This window comes from Pseudonaja textilis, chromosome 13, assembly GCF_049901715.1.
Source record: "Pseudonaja textilis isolate UNSWEBS1 chromosome 13, rPseTex1.2, whole genome shotgun sequence".
Classification (NCBI taxonomy): Eukaryota; Metazoa; Chordata; class Lepidosauria; order Squamata; family Elapidae; genus Pseudonaja; species Pseudonaja textilis.
The window spans coordinates 18,032,877-18,050,671 of NC_142002.1; the positions used below are offsets into that span (position 1 = coordinate 18,032,877).

At 45.1% G+C, this 17,795-nt stretch overlaps 1 protein-coding gene across 1 annotated transcript in view; it reads right to left on the bottom strand.

Annotated features, from left to right (window-relative positions):
• CCDC33 (coiled-coil domain containing 33) overlaps nucleotides 1-17,795 on the bottom strand; it is a 100,117-nt gene that overhangs the window by 62,107 nt on the left and 20,215 nt on the right. Inside the window, exon 4 of the mRNA XM_087941566.1 lies at nucleotides 13,011-13,174. Within this exon, the coding sequence (XP_087797692.1) occupies nucleotides 13,011-13,174 (164 nt within the window). The remainder of the gene's footprint in view (nucleotides 1-13,010; nucleotides 13,175-17,795) is intronic.

The window sequence follows — 17,795 nt, forward strand, 5'->3', positions numbered from 1 at the left end:
AAAAGATACGTTCGTCAAGAGTCAAGAATCATCAGGTACAACACTTAATGATAGTCATAGGGTATAATAATTAATCGAATGAGCCGCATTACCTTCTTGTCTTGCTCTCAGATGTTTTGGAGAATAGATTGACCCTCTCTTCTCTGTGACAGCCCCCTAATATTGGAAGATTGGTATCAGGTCTACCTATCATATCCTGCCAAACCTAACCGTTTGAAAGCAGGCAAATGCAAGTAGATAAATAGGTACCACATCGATGGGAAGGCAACAGCTTTCTGTGCACCTTAGACATGCTGGCACGCAACCACAGAAAATGTCTTCGCACAATGCTGGCCAAGAAATGGCCAAGAAACCGAGACGAACATCACAATCTAGAGTTGGACACAACCGGACAGGGAAAACTTTACCTTTATTTTGCTATCGTGTCACCCCCCTAGTCTTTCTCTTCATTAGAAACACCCAGTTCCTCCAGTTTCATCTTGTGAACACATATGTACCCTTAACTGGACTGCAGCTGTTCTCCAAAGAGTGAAAGAGATGAGCCAATCAGTTCGCAGCGGAGAGGTGGAGCCCAAGGAAACGATATTCCCAAACTGGTGACAGAATCTATGCATAAAGCGAACCCAACAAAACATGCATAGCCTTACACACACACACACACACACACACACACACACACACACAAAACAAGCGCTTAATTGCAACCACTAAAAGCCCAAACCCGATACATGTATTGATTTCGCTCCTCTTGTGACAGCGAAGTGATGGTGCCAAGATTGGCTGAGTGCTGAAAAGCCGAGCATGAAATGCTCAATTGCTCAGCCAACTAAGCCCAGATTCTGATGGGGAGGAAAAATATCCGTTTGACCCAGAACTAAAAATTCTCTGAAGGCTTTTTGGGGAGCAACGCGAATCCGTAGTGCTCACAAGGACTGCACCAATTGAGCTGGTGTGTGTGTGTGTGTGTGTGTGTGCGCGCGCTAGGTGGGGGAGAATATGGACTTTCATGTGAAACTGGAATTAAACCAAAAAGAAAAACCTAAGTTTTTGACATTTGAGAGGAAATTGCCTACAACCAACTAGGAGTGTTCTCACCGGCTCCTTCACACCACCACCTGCCTGTCCTTCCCAAGGTGAACCCGGGAATGTGTCTACAGGACGCTTTTTGACAAGGCTGTGCTCCAAAGGCTATTATTTAATTCTGACCACAATCACTCCACTAAAACTCATGCACACCTGCTCCTTTCCTTTCCATTCTTTCCTTTCCTTTCTTTCCTTTCCTTTTTTTCCTTTCTTTTCCTTTCCTCTCCTCTTTCCTTTCCTTTCTCCTTTTCTTTTCTTTCCTTTCCTTTCTCCTTTCCTTTCTCCTTTCCTTTCTCCTTTCCTTTTTTAACTTTCCTTTCCTTTCTCCTTTTCTTTTCTTTCCTTTCTCCTTTCCTCTTTCCTTTCTCCTTTCCTTTCCATTCTTTCTTCCTTTCTTTCCTTTCTCCTTTCCTTTTCTTTCTTTCTTTCTTTTCTTTTCCTTTCCTTTCCTCTTTCCTTTCCTTTCTCCTTTCCTTTCCTTTCCTTTCTCCTTTCCTTTCTTCTTTCCTTTCCTTTCTCCTTTTCTTTCCTTTCCTTTCTCTTTCCTTTCTCCTTTCCTTTCCTCTTTCCTTTCTCCTTTCCTTTCCTTTCCATTCTTTCCTTTCTTCTTTCCTTTCTTTTTCTTTTCCTTTCCTTTCCTTTCCTCTTTCCTTTCCTTTCTCCTTTCCTTTCCTTTCCTTTCTCCTTTCCTTTCCTTTCTCCTTTCCTTCTCTCCCCCATCTCCCCTTCTCTGCTTTCTATTCCTTTTCTATTTCCCAACTTTCTCTCAAACCTCTACCTCCCTTCATATTTTGCATTACCTGGGCTCCGCATCTTAGTCCCACAAAGACGATTCACCTCTGATGGAGAAATGTGATTTGGGGAGGGGGCACTACTGTTCTAGACCCCACACCTAAGCTGTGTCCTATTATCACAGAAGGTCCCCTGAACCTTCTCAATTCTCCCAGGCCTCCAAGTTAGGCTTCGTTGCTTTCTCCCGCATTCGTTTTCTGTTCACGCTCCGCTTTGGTAGAAGGTCATCGCTGCCTTTTCTCCCACACCCTCCTTCCACAGAGAAGGCAAAAGGTATGTGAGTCATTTCTCATTCCAGGGGGAATGTGAACAGCTGCCTGGTGCCAACTATTACAACCGGCCAAATGCTGTCGAGACCACCGGCGTTTGCCCTGAATGAAAATGAAGATGACTGGAAAGAAAAACATCTGTAAACTGAAAGCTAGAAACCCAAGGGTGCAATTTAGAATAAGAGAATAACAGCATTGGAAGGGACCTTGGAGGTCTTCCAGTCCAACCCTTCCTCAGGCAGGAAACCTTATACCACTTCAGACAAATGGTTGTCCAATCTCTTTTTGAAAACCTCCACCTGCAACTTCTGGAGGCCAGTTGTTCCACTGATTAATTGTTCTAACTGTCAGGAAATTTCTCCTTAGTTCTAAGTTGCTTCTTTCCTTGAGTACTTTCCACCCATTGTCTTCTTGTCCTGCCTTCGGGTGCTTTGGAGATACCTCTTCTTTATGGCAGCCTCTGTCATGCGCCTGTTGGAATCTGACTCCGAGGGAGAGGAGGAACAGCTGACGGAGTGGGAGCGTGGCTCCGGTGGCTGTGGAGGAAACTGGGAAAGGGCACAGTCTGGCTGGGCATTCAGAGGAGGACCCGGGCCAACCCCCTCTTCATCCTAGGGCACGCAGGGAGGAACAGAGAAGGGAGCAACGTGGGTTATGGGGGAGGAAAAGGCCCTGATTCCCTTCATTAGCTGCAGCTGGGAAAACAGGATAAAGAGGGTGTTTGCGCACAGCACCTTGTACATTATCTTTGTTCGCAACATCTTAACTGGGTTCCGGCGTCCTCCCGACTTTGTGTGTTTCGTTATTTTTTGAAAGTCTGCAATTCCTTATCCTGCCCTGTCTTGTTAATTGTCGCAGTGTGGCTTGTATTGGTTTTTATTTATAATTTATATGTACTTTGGGTTCAGACTGAATTTCTTCCCTTTAAAAACTGTTCGTGGGAGAGTTTTTTTCTCCAGCCGATGATAACTGAACATTAGGGGCCAAGTTGGAGGGATTAAAGGGATTTACCTACTTTTTGTGACTTTGTTGCTTTTGTGCCACAGTCTCTGAGATATTGAAACACTGCTATCAATCACCTCTGGTCCTTTTCATTAGACTAGAGATACCCAATTCCTGTCACCGTTCTCCGTACGTTTTAGCCTGCAGTCCCCTAATCATCTTCGTTGCTTTTCTCTGTTGCTCTTTCTGGACTGCTGGTCTCCATTTAATTCTTAAATTGCTATTCTACACCTTCAATTTTGGGGGCATTTGAAATCCACAGTGAAAAACGTTTGCTAGGGAAATGGTGTGCATCTTTAGAGCCACCCAGTTTAGTCAACCAACCCAAGAGCCAAAAGTTATCTCATGGTCAAAAGCAAATGGTGTGATATTAAATCAGGTTGCTACTGCAGCCAAAGCAAGGATCAGAAATGGAATCTTCTATCCCAGAGAAATGTTCTTCTAACCTTTATGAAGAACAACTGAAGAAAAAGGCACAAGATTCAACATTTACGAATGGAGCTCGCGTTTAGTACACAGCAATTCATTGTTTTGTAGAGCATGTGCAAATCTTGAAAGGACGAAAGGAAACAATTTGCGGCTTGCCCCTCTGCCTATCATAAATAAATGGGGTTTTCCTTCTCAACAGAATTCGGCCTCCACACGCTGAGCAGAAGGGACTCATCCAATGCAAAAACACAAAGATTTGCAAGCCAGAGCTAAAATTTGATGAAACCTTGCACCGCTGTTATCCTTATTTTGTGCAAACACACTGCTCAAAGCTTACGGTGATGATTGTGATTGTCGTTACCGTTGTGGATTTACCCATCTCTGGAATCAAATCAGGCTGAAATGAATTGAAATCTCTCTCTCTCCCCCACCCCTCTCTTTGTGTGTGTGTGTGTGGGGTACACCCATGGAAACACATACCCTTGCATCATAAGATGCTCTGATAGTCAGATTCAGGCACTTGGTGCATGCTATTATTGATATACCATTTGCAAAAAAACCCCAAAAGATATTTGCACAGTGTTTATTACCTGCCAGCAACTAGCTGGGCTATGCCACCATCACCACTGACAATAACAACAACACAATACTCCCATCCTTCTGTGCAAAAACTAAGCGAACAAACGGAAATCAAAAAAGAAGAGAACCGAATGAAAAAGCATACTAAAGAATGAACACATGGATGGTTCCCTTTGATTAGGAACCAATGTATAAACAATCAGGAGCGCATTAAGAATTAATCAGACACTAACCAGATGCCTTTAACATTCGATCTTAACATAATCTATAATAGCTCCAGCAACTGCCTGCTGCAGATTTAGAAAGCAATTTTCAAAGGCCCATCAAGCTAATTGCAAAGGTCTTTGTGAAGTCACCTCTTGGGTAGTTCATCTTCTGTTTGATCACCGAGAAAATACGTTTGTTTTTCTTGTCTTGTCTTGCTTTTTTTAAAAAAAAAAAAAAAGCTGATAGGGCAATTTCACAGATTTTTTTCTTTTCTTTCTGAAACTCACTTCATTTTCGTACGACAATGTTTGTCTGGGCAAGATTTTGAGGGACAAGGGATAAAAGAGTCTCCTGAGAATTGGTGATGTCAGCTTACAGAAAGGGTGGAGTTATGACACCCAGATGGTAGATAGGGACAATTGTCTAAAATTTATGAGAAGTTAAGCCTAAATAAGTGGGAGATGTTGGGTGAAGGGGAAGAACATGAATTTATCACTGAAAAGCAAGGCACGTGGCTTTTCTGACACATCCGCTTTCTGATTTGACCATATCCTGGTTTCTTTTTGAAATGTTGAGCTTCCTTTAAGATGTTCTCATAGGATTTCTTGGATGTGATGTGTCTGGCTTAATCTGTAAGATTTCCATGCAGTTTGTCAACCCAGAAAACTAGCACTAATGTTATCTAGTATAGGTAATAATGAAACCTCTGCAAGAAAACAAGCAAGCTCAGAGAACACCAAGGACCCCTTCAGGTCAATTCTGAGTTACAAATATTGGTACCAGAAAACTAGCGTTTGGTTATCTGCCCTTGAGATGTTCAACTCAGAGTTACACTTAGGTTAAACATGGACCCACAGCCAGCTGAGATATTGGTTCAGGGGCCTTGTTGAATGCCCTTGAGTTATGAAGATCACTTCTTGACATTTATTGAGTCTTACCCAGCATTCCTTTGGAAATTAATGCTTGACATGCTCACACTCATTGGAAGCGAGGAAGGAAATGGGTGAGCAAACTCATTTATTTGAGGGAGGGAGTGAACATCTGAATGAAGGATCTTCAAAACCTTGGGTTGACTCCACTGACTAAGGAGATCCACTAGATCTTTTCAAATAGGAAGGAACTGAAGACTCCTTCAGTTTTTCTTGAAGAAACTTCCCAGTGTTCAGTGTTGTGGCTCCGGGCTTGGATTCAGCTCCTGTGACTGATATGAGTTCAAGTGAGGAGGTCATGGCAGAAAAATATGAGCCAGCCTGGTTTACTGATTGGACTGATAACCAGGATGAGGAGATGGACGTGACAAAGGACGACAGACCTGATGTATTAGAATTGTCAGGACCTTTGACCTTCTCTGGTTCCTTATCTGATCAACAGCCGGGAATGGCTGACAGGGAAGTTTTGAGAGAATCTTCTAGTGGAGATGAGAACTTGGAAAATTTGTGGTTAAAGGTAAAAAATAGAAGACGGTTGAGAAGGCAAAATCAGCTGGAGCGAATGAGGAGAGCGAGTCAGTAAATTAGCATGTTGCCTCAATGAGTATAAAAGGACACAGCTGGGCTGGTACATTTCGCCAGGAACAAAATAACTATTTGAATGAAGACGTTTCAGCAAGAAGCTCTGAGACTGGAGATTTATTGCCAGGACTGGTTTGCCGGATAGAGTAAAGATTTATGCTGTGGTTTCTGCCAGCCGTTATCTTGTAAGACTTCTTCCCGTTTGATTTAATTGTGAAACGGCTGCTTTCTGTTTTGTTCGTTTGAATTTTGAAGGGGAGTCATAACAGTTCAGGTGTCTTTCCTCATCTTTGCAGACCTTCAGTCCTGACTCCTAATTTAGTTTGATTCTACTTACTAAGGGATCTTTCCAAATAAGGAAAAAACTGATGATTCCTTCCATTTTCCTTGAAGAAAGAGCTTTCGTGTCTTTCCACATTTTTATAATCCTTACATCCTTGATGTGTTTATTTTTGGCGGGTGTTTTGGCTGCTGTTTGGTACCTGGTTATTTTTTTGGCTGCGACGTCTGCCTTGTTGCCTATCCAGTTATCTTGTTACCCTTTTTTTTTTGAACTATTACCATCTGGCAGACCGTACAGGATAATAACAATAAGGACAAATAGGCTGAAAAACAGCTTCTATCCCAGGGCAGTGGCTCTGTTGAATTCTACTGTAGAGTGCAATATTTTCAATTCAATGTATAGAACAGAGGTCTCCAAACTTGGCAAACTTAAAGACTTGTGGACTTCAACTCCCAGCATCCCTGAGGTAATATGACTGGAGGAGGAATTGTGTTTATTTTCATAGTCACAATGTACACTGAAGATGACATTTAATTTCATTGTATGAGGTGCAGTGACAATAAAGTGAACTAAAACTAAAACCTATTTCCTGTTCACCAGATTCAATTCAGCTGGCTTCCCACAACAGAGCCCAGACACTATGAACAGCAAGGATTCTGAATGCTTGTTCAAGGCACTGCTAAAAGACACCAGGACCAAAAGCAAACCAGCTTGTTTTATTCCTGTAGCCTTTTTTTTTAAAAAAAAGATGAAACAATAAGGAAGCCGAGAGAGAAAGGAATACCAGTGAAGGAGCGTGAGTTCTTCCAGATCTCCTGCATTCCTTCCTTGGCGCCTGTCTCGAACCATTTATACAATTATGACATTTGTCACTAGAGCCGTGGGGGTGGGGGTGGAAGGGTTGGAAATTGCATTTGAACAAAAATCACAGGAAATTGGGTATGAAAGCGGAGCTCTTCGAAGGCAGAGCTTTTCGCCATCCAGGCTTTGCCTCTAGGCACAAATGACATTCAAAACAGCAGTCGAGCGACAATGTGCGAGGTGAAAATGAACCGTACTCCAAAGAAAATCCTGCTTTTGTCGCTGTCTGTTCTGTCCTAGGTTTCCCCCAAAAGCACTAAGTCAATTCTGAATCCTGGCAAAAAAAACAACACCTATTTTATTACATTAATGTGAATTTATTTCACTCACAGCCAGCCAACAGCTTGGCAAATAGTCTTGCAAAGGTAGACTAATGAGCTCATACCTTTATCAATCCTGAAACGCTGCCCGGTAAATAGTTCCACACTCAGTGCTGGCAGGGAAGGCCTGGGTTACACAAACAAATCTCACGAGGCTGAAACAAACAAATGACTAAACGAGCGAGTTGTTTCCTGCAAAAGCCCCCCCTCCCTTTTTGCTTCTCTTTTAAAACTGACGGGAGGGGACATTCATTGTCCACCTGTGGCCTTACTCCCACATCGACCCTGAGTTCTTAATTGCTCCTTCCTTTTGTCAGTTCTGCATGTGTGCAGGCTGGGAACTGGTTCCAGAAGCTCCCTTGCCTCACTGCTGACCAAGCCCAAAGGCAGCTGATGACTGCCAGACTGCCCTGGCCCCATCTCTGCCTCTGATGCAGAGCCCTCATCCGAGCCTTCCTCAGCCTCCAGGAATGGCCCGGGTTCTTCCACAACCTCCTCACTACTATGAGACTCCACTGCCAGCTCTGCCAGCTGCCGGCAGGCCACAATACTGTCCAGGCAGAGCAAACCCAAGAAATGAAGCATTTTCCTCCCCTCTCCTCAGCTACGTTCTAGAAGCAGCAGAGATGGATTTAATAGGGTTCAAACCTGTGTCTGCCACAAGCTTAATAAAGCTAGTCCTTGACGTATGACCACAATTGAGCCAAAAACTTCTGTTGCTGAGTGAGACAGTTGCTAAGTGAATTTTGCCTCATTTTATTACCTTTCTCACCACAGATATGAAATAAATCCCCTTGGTTGTTAAGTTAGTAACATGGTTGTTAAGTGAATCTGACTTCCCCATTGAGTTTGCTTGTCAGAAGGTCGCAAAAGGAGATGCCATGATGGTAGGATACTGCAATGGTTCTAAACACATGCCAGTTGTCAAGCATCTGAATTTTGACATGGGGATGCTGCAATGGTCATAAGAATGAAAAATTGTCATAAATCAAGCTTTGGGAAAAGTTAGGAAAAAAAATATTTTGAATCTGAACTGGGGATATGGAACTCCGAACTTGGATTCTGTAGGAGAAGAACAGGCAGAGATGGAGGGGGGAGTTAAGCAAGTCATTAGCCCGGAATCATTATGTTCTCACAAATGGTCTAAATCCAATCCCTCTTGAATACTGTTGTTAACCGCTATCTGGTGCCAATTATAGTACTGAACTTTAGTTGACTAGATTCCTGTGTGTAGGCTTTTCTGAACTGCAACATAACTTATGGTCCTGATCCTTTGCGCCCGGCAGGTCTCATCTATCTTCCTCAAGGCTGTTGCAACCATTGTGTTCCTCCTGCTGAGCCTTAGCAACAAGATTCCATCACACGGCCCATATTTCACCACGGCAACCCAAGCTGGGTTTGTGCTTCCCATCCCACCTGAGGTCGAAGAGGCAGAGAGGAACCCAGGCAGCCCCTCCCCCAGAGGAGGCTTGCAGGGGGGGGCAATTGTGAAATAGTCACGTAGGATGCGCCAGGTGTGTTCTTCAAAGACATCTGTTTCAGTAACCATGGTGAAGATAGCCAGACGGAAGGATCTCCGTGGTTGATTTGAAAGGATGCTGATTTGAGCTCCAGAGGTAAGAAATGGGGCATTAAGAGAAGCACCGCCAAGGCAAACGGTGGCCTAGCAGTGGCCTTGGGAAAGCAGAACCTTCTAATGAGTCGGTTGCTAGGCATCTGCTGTTAGCAACGGGTCCTTCTAAGCTGTGTAAGCAGGAGGAATTAGCAAGATGCTAATAATGGGTGGGAAGTGGGAACAGAGTGGAAGATGAAGAGAAAGAGAAAGAGAGAGGGAGAGAAAGAGAAAGGAGAGAGAGACAGAGAAAGGGAAAGAGGGAGGGGAGGAAGAGAAAGAGGGAGGGAGAGACTCTTAAAATAGCCCCTTTTAAAAGCTTCCATCCTGCTCGCCCACAGAAACTGGAGCGTTGATTTATTTATCAATGATATTTGTTTTCCTTCCCGACAAGAAAAGCCGATTAAAGATCTATGAATAATAGAAGAACAGATGATCCTTTGGACTGGAAGTAAACTTTGAATAGGAGGGCCAGAATGAAACCTCTCTCTATATCTTTAAACCTCTAAATATTTAGAAGGAAGGAAGACAAGAAGGATGAACGCTACGATCACCCACAGATTCACGAGATGGCCATCCAATGGGGACAGAAACCTCGAAAGATGCCAACTTTTATAGCCGAGCCAAGGCTGGATCACAACGTTGGCGCAGACAATTCTTTGAGTCCAGGGTTGACTGGTGGGTTCTGAGAGTTGAAGTCTTCAAGGTTGGACACCCTGGATGTAGAAGGAGATGTATGTCCCTTTGTGGTTGAAGATGAAGACGTTAAAAGCCTCTAAGATGTAATGATTTGAGGCAGCCAGCTCCAAAAAGCCACCTCTCTTCTACGTCTCTGAACGATTTTCCTTCTCAAACAGCTGCTTCCTTCCTCCAGCCAACCAGGCGGTATATTTACTAGTTGAACAGTACAGATTTACAGAAGCTTCAGGCAAACCCTGAGGCTTAATGAGACAGGATTCCCAGAGGGTTGGTAGCTTTTGAAGCAACCTTCCCAGTGCTTTCTTTGACCGGCAACCAACTTGCCTTTTCTCACGGGGTCTCTTCACCCCCAAGGACAAGTCACCACCTGATTTCTACAGCCCGAAACTGTCCAAAGTTCAAAGAAGGCCATTCCCTTCTCTTTATTTCACCCAGATCTTAAGCCAAGGCTATTTCAATGTGTTTATAACCCAACTTTCCATGTGAAGATTAGTTTTCTGAACAACTTGATTTGATAAGCTGAAGGGTCGTTGGGGCCCCCTCAGCTCAGTTGTTTTCTTGTAGATGTTTCATAACCCAACTAGGTATCATCATACTTGATTATCTAATTGGGTAATGAAACATCTGGGAGAGAACAGCCAAGTTCAGAGAGCACCAAGGAACCCTACAGATTAACTATGAGCTGGAAATATTCTCTTCTATTGGTTTTATAAGGGTCAGAGAAGTAAACAGAAGAAACATTTGGTGGAATGTGAAAATAACCAGTATGACGCTCTGAGGTTGGGGAGAAGGAGATGGAGAAGAAGAAGAAAAGGAGAGAAGGAGGAAGAGGAGGGGGAGAGGAAGAGGAGAAGGAGAAGAAGAAGGAAAAGGGAGGAGGAGGAGGAGGAGGAGGAGGAGGAGGAGGAGGAGGAGGAGGAGGAGGAGGAGGAGAAGAAGAAGAAGAAGAAGAAGAAGAAGAAGAAGAAGAAGAAGAAGAAGAAGAAGAAGAAGAAGAAGAAGAAGAAGAAGAAGAAGAAGAAGAAGAAGAAGAAGAAGAAGTAGTAGTGGAGGAGGAGGAGAAGGAGGAGGAGGAGGAGGAAGAAGAAGAGGAGGAAGAAGAAGAGGAAGAGGAAGAAGCAGGGGAAAAGGAAAAGGAAAAGAGGAAGGAGAAGGAGGAGGAGGAGGAGGAGGAGGAGGAGGAGGAGGAAGAAGAAGAAGAAGAAGAAGAAGAAGAAAAAGAGGAGGAGGAGGTGGCTGACATCAGGCCCAAAAGGACAAATGACCACATTCCCATTTTGTCACCGCACCCTCCAGGGTCTCTTGCCCTTTCTCAAAATGTCCAGCGTGGTTTCCCAGCAAACAAGCAAGCAAGCAAACAAAGTCTTTCTTCTCCTTAATTACTTCAGAATGTGGTCAGACCTCCTGTGCTTTTCGTAACCTCCCAGCCCGGCCAAAGAACTGACGTGTTTCTCTTTTGTGTTGTCTTTCGGGAGAAGAGAATACATCGAATCCCACTTCGGCTAGATTACGCTTTTCTGGCCGGGTGTATTTATTTACGATTGAGGTAGAACTTCCGTCCAACACTTTTGCTTATCCCTCTGCAGATCATTAAATCTTTCCTACACGAAAACCGCCGGATCGGTAGATAGAGGCGGGGCGGGTAAAAGATGTTTTTGTGTCGTAAATGCAAAATCCAGGGTTTGTTTTTTGTTTTGTTTTTCGCCTTCCTGGGAGGAAGGCTGCCACTCCTGGGCTTTGGGACCTCACCTCTGAAGTCTGAAGGAGCTTTACAAACTGTTGGGGTTCTACAGAACCAGGCACCACTCGGCTCCCTCCTGCTCTCAAGAGGCTTCCTTCTGATCCCAAACCCACTCAGCAATGCCTTTTCAATTAATCAGGCAGCCCACACAGCCGGGCTATAATTAAGTCCCATGGTGCACTGATTAGATACCCCATGGAGGGGAAACTCTGGGCAGCTCTGTTTTATTTATTCAATGCAAAAAAAAAATGTCGAATGTTGAAAGCTCCTGAATGCTCCAGCAGCCAATGTTTCTCTCGCTGACTTTGGAAAGCGAATCAGAGAGACCCCTTTGTAATCTCCGATGGTGGGAATTGTCAATGACTACTTCAGCTTCAACCATAACAACACAAGAGCAAACAATAGATACAAACTCAAGGTTAACCGCACCAAACTTGATTGCAGGAAATACGACTTCACCAGCAGAGTGGTCAATGTCTGGAATACTCTACCTGACTCTGTGGTTTCTTCCCCAAATCCCAAAAACTGTAACCTTAGACTGTCTACTATGGACCTCAACCCTTTCCTAAGAGGTCTGTAAGGGGGCGTGCATAAGTGCACCAACGAGCCTACTGTCCCTGTCCTATTGTTTCTTTTATTTTTCTTATATGTATCCATGTATTCATAACCATGTTTATATTTATACCTATTATCTTGTAAGCGATTGACAAATCAAATAAATAAATAAAATAAAATAAATTGTGCCATGGGGTCCTGCCTGCCCACAACTCATCCCGGCTGTCAATACAGGGGTGGGGTGGCTTTTGTTCAAATACACCTTGGACAAGAGTCTAAATCATTGGTTCCTTCCCCCCCCTTTTTTTTACTCATCGAATTTAGAATGTGTTTGTAAACAACCAGAGACCACACTGGGGTATTAGGAAAGGTATTGTGGGTTAAGAGACCATGGATACTGAATTTACAACTCATCTCACTGTTTATATTCAAGGAGAAACTGACATGTCTGATGATCAGGTTTGGTCCACAGGAAAACCAGAAGCATTGAAACCCCAGACAGAACCCTCCTTTGCAAACGTTAGGTCCTTCACACAAAGCCAGTTTGGCCTAGTGGTTAAAGGGCTGGCTTGGGAACCAGAAAACGGTGAGTTCTAGTCCTGCCTTAGGCATGAAAGCTGGTTTGGTGGCTTTGGGTCAATCACCAGGAGACAGTGAGTTCTAGTTCAACCTTAGCCAGGAATCCTGGCTGGGTGACCTTGGGCCACCATCACCAGGAGACGGTGAATTCTAGCCCCATTTTAGGCATGAAGACCAGATAATCACCACTGTGAATTCTAGTCCCACCTTAGCCAGGAAACCTGGCTTAGACCAATCACCAAGAGATAGTGAGTTCTAGTCCTGCTCTAAAGCATGAAAACTGACTGGACGACTGGGTTAGTCCTTCTCTTCTCAGCCCAAACCACTTCACAGGGTTGTTGTTGTTGTTGTTGTTGTGGGGAAAATAGGAAGAGGGATGAGTATTATTGGCTGCCTTATTTATAAAAATAATAACATTTAATAATAAGGAAAAAGAAATAAACTCCAGAATCTTTGCAGACATTTTGGGATGTGGGAAGTGTACTCACACAATGACATATGGGTGGGGGACATTTCCCTTGCGGGTGGAGGGCAGGTTGGAGGCACTGTGGAGCACAAAGGTGATGGATTCCTTTTCGGGATTCGCCAGGTGCCAGTCATTTGTGTGGGACGTCAAGGTGGCTTGTCCTGGTCCAGCTGGATCCTCTTTCACCTGCCAGGTAGAAGCCAGAGCAAGATTTGAAATTCGTGGGTGGAGGTCAGATCTTCTAGCAGAAAGAGAAAGGAATGACAAGTTCGTTGAAGTCCTCCCCGTAGGTTTCCCCCCCACGGGCTCAATAATCATCTCCGTAGCTCCATTTCTGGAAGTAGGGAGATGCCACAGGCCCCGTCAGGAGCTCCTCAAACAGAGAACGACGGGAGACGGCAGCATCTGTCTGAGTTGGGTTACAAGGGGGACCAGGATTTCCACTGTTAAGCAAGACAGTTGTTTTTCACATTCCTGAATTGACATTGTTAAATGAGTCCAGTTCCAACCCCCCCGCCCCCCATTGACTTCACTTGTCAGAAGCCAGCTGGGAAGGTTACAAAGAGTGATCACAGGATGGATGGGTGGAAGGAAGGAAGGAAGGAGAGACAAGGGACAGAAGAAACATGGATGGATGGATGGATGGATGGATGGATGGATGGATGGATGGGTGAGGGGGTGGAAGGAAGGAAGGAAGGGAGGGAGGGAGGGAGGGAGGGAGGAAGGAAGGAAGGAAGGAAGGAAGGAAGGAAGGAAGGAAGGAAGGAAGGAAGGAAGGAAGGAAGGAAGGAGAGACCAGGGACAGAAGAGACATGGATGAATGGATGGATGGATGGATGGATGGATGGATGGATGGGAGGGAGGAAGGAAGGAAGGAAGGAAGGAAGGAAGGAAGGAAGGAAGGAAGGAAGGAAGGAGAGACAAAGGAGATAGGAGAGGTGAATGGGTGGATGGAAGGAAGGAAACAAAGGAGAGAGGAGACATGGATGGATGGAAGGAAGGAGAGACAAAGGAGAGAGGAGAGATGGAAGGAAGGAAGGAAGGAAGGAAGGAAGGAAGGAAGGAAGGAAAGACAAGGGAGAGAGGAGACATGGATGGATGGATGGAAGGAAGGAAGGAAAAAGAAGGAGAAGAGGGAGGAAGAGGGAGGAAGGAAGGAAGGTACTTAGTTTCATGTGACTGTTAATCCTAACAACTATAGTGTTGTAAAGCCCCACACACACATACACACACATTGAAAAGGGAGGGAAGAGTTAAATGTTTCGGCCTTCTTGACTTGCAAATGAAGGAAGTGGGGAAATGCCCTCCATCCCTTTTTCATTAGCGCTTCATTGACAGCCATTCCCAAGAGTTTGAGAAACCCCCCATCTAAAGCAAGATGCTTGGCTGCCCCAAATTATTCCAAACTCCAACAGTTCCTTAAAAGCCCTCCTTTTATTCCACGGGTGGAAATCAGGAGGGATGACTGGAAAATACGCATCCCCGGATGGCGGGTGTAGAAAACCGGGGCCGCTGCTCGCTTTTCCAAGAAATATCTGCACTGCATTTTATGTTCATCGGACATGTTGCTTCTGATCCAGCCAACCCTAAGACTTGAGACCAAAAGCTTCCAGGCCACATTTAGCAATTACGTCTCGATTACTGCCAAAGGTTGAGGAGACCAGGAGAAGAGACAACGCTGGGCTTCTGATGGGAGAAAACAGGGCAACCACTTTCGTTGAGCATACAATAAAAAATTGGAGGAAGGAAGGAAGGAAGGAAGGAAGGAAGGAAGGAAGGAAGGAAGGAAGGAAGGAAGGAAGGAAGGAGGAAGGAAGGAAGGAGATAGAGAAAAGGGAAGGGAGAGAGGGAAGGAGGCAGGAGGAAGGAAGGAAGGGAGACAGAAAGGGGAAGGAAGGAAGGAAGGAAGGAAGGAAGGAAGGAAGGAAGGAAGGAAGGAGAGAGAAAGGGGAAGGAAGGGTGGGAGGAGACAGAAAGACGAAGGAAAGAAGGAGATAGAGAGAAAGGGGAAGGGAGGAGGGAGACAGAAAGAGGAAGGAAGGAAATAGAGAGAAAAGGGAAGGAGGAAGGGAGACAGAAAGGGGGAAGGAAGGAAGGAAGGAAGGAAGGAAGGAAGGAAGGAAGGAAGGAAGGAAGGAAGGAAGGAAAGGAAGGAGATAGAGAAAAAGGGAAGGGAGAGAGGGAAGGAGGCAGGAGGAAGGAAGGAAGGAGACAGAAAGGGAAGGAAGGAAGGAAGGAAGGAAGGAAGGAAGGAAGGAAGGAAGGAAGGAAGGAGAGAGAAAAGGGGAAGGAAGGGTGGGAGGGAGACAGAAAGACGAAGGAAAGAAGGAGATAGAGAGAAAGGGGAAGGGGAGGGAGGGAGACAGAAAGAGGAAGGAAGGAAATAGAGAGAAAAGGGAAGGGAGGAAGGAGACAGAAAGGGGAAGGAAGGAAGGAAGGAAGGAAGGAAGGAAGGAAGGAAGGAAGGAAGGAAGGAAGGAAGGAAGGAAGGAAGGAAGGAAGGAAGGAAGGAAGGAGATAGAGAAAAGGGGAAGGGAGGAAGGGAAGGAGGCAGGGAGGAAGGAAGGAAGGGAGACAGAAAGGGGAAGGAAGGGAGGGAGGGAAGGAGAGAGGGAGGGAAGAAGAAAGATAGAAAGAGGAAAGCTGGAAAGGAAGAAGGGAAGAAGGTAGGAGGGAGGGAAGGAAGGAAGCAAGGAAACAAGGAAGGAAAATTCTATGACCAAACACTGATTTTCTCTGCAGTTCATGATATACAAAAGGAGTTGGTGGTTACCTTTTTCATAGAAAATGCTCATGTAGGCATGTTTCTCCCTCCCTCCACACACACACACAGAGAGCTTTTATCTCTTTGGTGCCCTGTCCAGGAAGTTCTGCATTATACAACAGCGGTCAGTCGGTCGATTCAGGGCCGAGGCTCCTGTTTTCTCAGACCTTGGCCAATTCTTTTGAAAGTTCCCGTCTTGTGGCCTTGGCCAGAGCTAAGCTGGACAAGCATTCAAGAAATCACCCCGGGGAAGCAAAAGTCTCCATACCCAGGAGGGAGCCTCTAGCCATGGTTGCTCCACACTCTGTAAATAATAAAGATGTGGTCAAATAAAAGGCTGACGTCCTCTGGGCACTGAAGGGGGTGGGGTGTGTGGGTGGGGAGGAAGGGAATGAATAAAAGATGAAACATTAAAAGAATGCGAGAGAAACAAGTATTTATTTATTGATGGATTTGCTTTCTGTTCAGCCTTTCTTCCAAAGGAGCCTATACAGAGGTTATATTCAGCCGGTTCTGACCAGTTCTGGAGAACCAGTAGTGAAAATTTTGAGTAGTTGGGAGAACCAGCAAATCCCACCCTCTGACTGGCCCCACCAACCCCATCTCTTCTCTGCCTCCCGAGTCTCAGCTGATCGGCTGGGTCTTCTTTGGTTGTCCTGCCCAGGAGAACAGAGCTGAAAAGCAGGTTACTGTGGTGGGGAGAGAATGGGGATTTTGCAGTAACCTTCCCCTGCCACGCCCACCAAGCCACGCCCACAGAACCAGTCCTAAAAAATTTGAATCCCACCACTGATCCTATAGAAGGAATTCCCTGATCCAATTCGAAATGTCCAAAAGGTGTGAGGTTGATGGACGGAAGAGCTAAGAATTGGCCCCATGTCTTCCAATGTCTTTTAACCAATATGGAAAGATTTGGACTCTTAAGACTTCCTGGCCTTCCTTCAACATCTGTCAGCCCTTTAAGGTAGCCCAAACCAGAAGCCCAAACCCAGAGTACTAACGCTACCTTTGTTGTAAGCAATTTCAGTAACACAATCTTGCAAGTCTGAAAAGGTTGCCCCATTCCTTGGCCCAAAGGTGCTTTGTCCAAAAGGCTTCTAGGACAGACACCTTTCCAAAAAAAAAAGTCATAGGAAATACTCTGCTAGCGGAGAAGGAAGTCCTAAGATCCAACCCATGCACGCAAAGCTATCATCTCTTGTCTGTTTGGGGGGTTCAACCTTGTTTATTCCAAGTCTTCCTGGCTAAGGTAAAGGTAACAGTTCCCCTTGTGCATCCATGCTAGTAATTTCCAGCTCTAGGGGACGGTGCTCATCTCCGTTACAAAGCCAAAGAGCCAGCGCTGTCCGAAGACGTCTCCGTGGTCATGTGTCCGGCAGGACTAAATGCTGCCGAAGGCGCATGGAATGCTGTGACCTTCCCACCAAAGGGATCCCTATTTTTCTACTTGCATTTTTACCTGCTTTCAAACTGCTAGGTTGGTAGAAGCTCCTGGGACAAGGAACAGGAGCTCACTCCGTTACGCGGCGCTAGGGATTCGAACTTCCAAACTGCGGACCTTTTTGATCGACAAGCTCAGCGTCTTAGCCGCTGAGCCACAATGTCCCTAGTCCTGTTCAATATCCCTGCTTCAAAGCTTCATGAGACAATCTTACTTTGGTCCTTCTGTCTTCTCTATCCTCACCCATAACAAAGTCCTTGTCGGTTCCCTTAAATTATTATTTTTTCTTTAGATCCAGAATTGCTCCGGAGAACAGTTGTGCAATTCTACCCTCCTCGAAAGTTGTGCATTTATATCCTTCCTTTTGGCACAATCAATTTGTACTCATTCTCCTAAGAAGCCAAGCATAAACCCATATAACAGCTGAATGCATATTCTCTATTTACTCTTGCCTCCGGCTTTATTTTATTTTTATTTTTTTTCTTCCTCTCTCTTTTCTCCTTCCCGGGGTCATGTCTGAAATGGGGAAGCATCCAAAGAGTTTTCTTTTAGCACGCCTCTCCAAAACATGAACGAAAACGACGGTGGGAAGGAATATTTGA